This window comes from Amphibalanus amphitrite, unplaced genomic scaffold, assembly GCF_019059575.1.
Source record: "Amphibalanus amphitrite isolate SeventyFive unplaced genomic scaffold, NRLGWU_Aamphi_draft 000169F_arrow, whole genome shotgun sequence".
Lineage (NCBI taxonomy): Eukaryota > Metazoa > Arthropoda > Thecostraca > Balanomorpha > Balanidae > Amphibalanus > Amphibalanus amphitrite.
In genome coordinates, this window is record NW_024881664.1 from 1 (window position 1) to 2,500 (window position 2,500).

The 2,500-nt window shown below is 53.0% G+C and overlaps 1 protein-coding gene across 1 annotated transcript; it reads left to right on the plus strand.

The window, feature by feature from the left end:
• Positions 1-111: 111 nt before the first annotated feature.
• LOC122383606 (AMP deaminase 2-like) lies at positions 112-1,246 on the plus strand (the record flags this gene model as incomplete). Its single annotated transcript, XM_043370200.1, is given in 6 exon segments — positions 112-205; positions 208-230; positions 470-679; positions 913-1,000; positions 1,003-1,032; positions 1,035-1,246. Coding segments are annotated over 6 exon segments (603 nt in total), but the record flags the coding sequence as incomplete, so codon positions are not given.
• Between the last annotated feature and the right edge of the window lie 1,254 nt (positions 1,247-2,500).

Sequence of the window (2,500 nt, forward strand, 5' to 3'; positions counted from 1 at the left end):
AGTAGCGTGACTTAGCTATTCTAAGCACTGGTGCATCCGCCCTTGTACTCCCGACAAGATAGCTGCGTGCCACACGAATGTTTTTCAATATCTTGCCGATCTTGCCCACAGGAGCGCGGCATGAACACATTCGTGTTCCGTCCGCACTGCGGCGAGGCCGGCGCCGTCAACCACATGGTCTGCGCCTTCATGATGGCTGAGTCCATCACCACGGCCTGGCGCTCCGCAAGGTGAGCACGTCATATAGGCGTCGTTGGGCTCTGAGCTGCCTATGTCTCAACCTCAAACCAGACAAGTGTTTCTGAAAGTGAGCAATACCTCCACGTGTTGGTTTCGGATTATATTGATCTTTTTTTCTTCCGCTGGTATACAACCATTTTCGGTCACATGCTGATCATCCGGCCCTGTCAATGTCTACTACTGAACTGCCCATGATCGGTCACGTACTGAGCTGTCCGTATACACTCAGGTACCGGTGCTCCAGTATCTGTACTACCTGGCAGAGATCGGTCTGGCCATGTCGCCGCTCAGCAACAACTCTCTGTTCCTGAACTACCACCGTAACCCGCTACCCGAGTACCTGGCGCGAGGTCTGAACGTCAGCCTGTCCACCGACGACCCGCTGCAGTTTCACTTCACCAAGGAGCCGCTTATGGAGGAGTTCAGCATCGCCGCCCAGGTCAGAGCACTGACGCCCACATTCGAGCGATTCACCACGTAGAGTGTAGAATGTAGGTGATTCTTACACAGGGATCGCGCATCCCACGCATTGCTTGAAATGAGAGGCGTTAACGGCCACGTTTGCGGAGCCCGTAGAGATGTGGAATGCTCACGATAACGACGCCGGCTTTTGGATCACTCGACCACATCGCCAGATCTCTGACTCCTCTGACATCACCCTCCGGCCGGCAGGTGTGGAAGCTGAGCTCGACCGACATGTCCGAGCTGTGCCGCAACTCGGTGCTCCAGTCGGGCTTCCCGCACGAGACCAAGCAGCACTGGCTGGGCCCAACTACACACGCGAGGGTGTGGCCGGAACGACGTGCGCACCAACCTGCCCGACATCCGGGTGTCGTACCGCTACGAGACGCTGCTCGAGGAGCTGGCCACCGTGTTTCAGGAGGTGACGCCCGACCCGGTGGAGGAGCAGACGCAGCCGCGGCCTGCCGCCGAGCCGGCCGTGCAGCGCTGAGCAGGACAGTCGCCGGTGGAGCCGATAGGCAGCCGCAGTCAGCAGCCGCTGGAAGGCGGGTATCGTGTCTCTACGGTCGCAGCAGACCGAGCTCTGAGAGTCGCCGAATCCGATAACCAGCCGAGACCGTAGCGTGAAGGCTACTGAAGGAGAGCCAAGTCGCACGGCACGCTAGAATATGCCTTGTTGGTGCTACGGGACGGTACCTAGTGCTTACATTATACGACCGTCCCACTACGACTGTGCTGTAGTCCATAGCCCGCCCTTCCTGCGGAAGGCAACTAGTCAATCATGCAAGTAACGGACACTCGACGCCATGCTGTAATTGTTTGGATTGTAGCTATGTAGCGCCCTTCCACGGATCGAACCTGCAAGTGATGACAATATTCAGTCACGTTTTGTACCGCGATGACGGATTGCAATGGAGTTACCCATATATGCTAAAAAGCGGCAATCGTACTGAAAGAGGCAAGAAACACGGACAAACTCGAACATGCATACGCAAAACTATAAATAAGGGTACTACTCGCATGCAGATGTACGAATACAAAGGTCTGAACCGACTCAGATGTTATGTAATAACAGCTGCCGAATAGCTGCCTCACGAACTACATGTCTCAACGTCCGTCCGTGTCCAGAGTTACACTCAGCCCATCCCCACGGTTTTAAAGTGTCCCGATCGATAGGCTATCCAGCCACTGAAAACGTCACCCCAGAGGTGGTCCCTGCCGGGTATGTCCTCCATCAGTGTCTTGAAAGGTGAGTGTTCGTCACATGGGACAGGGTAATCACAACGGGGATAAGGATGGAAGGAAAGAAGGGACCTGGTGGATCTTGCCTACAAAGAATCGTCACACGACGATAGTGGCTGTCTGCTCGAGAATCAGGATCTTTAAAAATGCACGGCAAAGTTCATCGCAGCTTAGTAACAAACGAAAATATTTTGGTGGCATATATTTAATTCCTTCATTATTGATACACTAATATTTCATGATATTGCGCATAATATCTAAAATATCAAATGCAGAATGGTGCTAACAGATGCGACCCAAATTGATAAGCTCTAGGCGCCGTTCCCAATGAGCATGCAATTGATCCATCATTTCGATCAAACGTCAATCAACAAGGCACATCGCTTCTGGGGGAGGCAGCGTTTAGCGTGGAATTAGTGCTACCCGCACGACTATCATGGAATGAACGCTAAATGACAAGCGATTACATGAGCTATCAAAGACTCAAACGTATATAAGAAGGGTGAATCCGTACTGCCAGCTTGTGTTTTCCACAAGACATGTACCGGATTGGGCG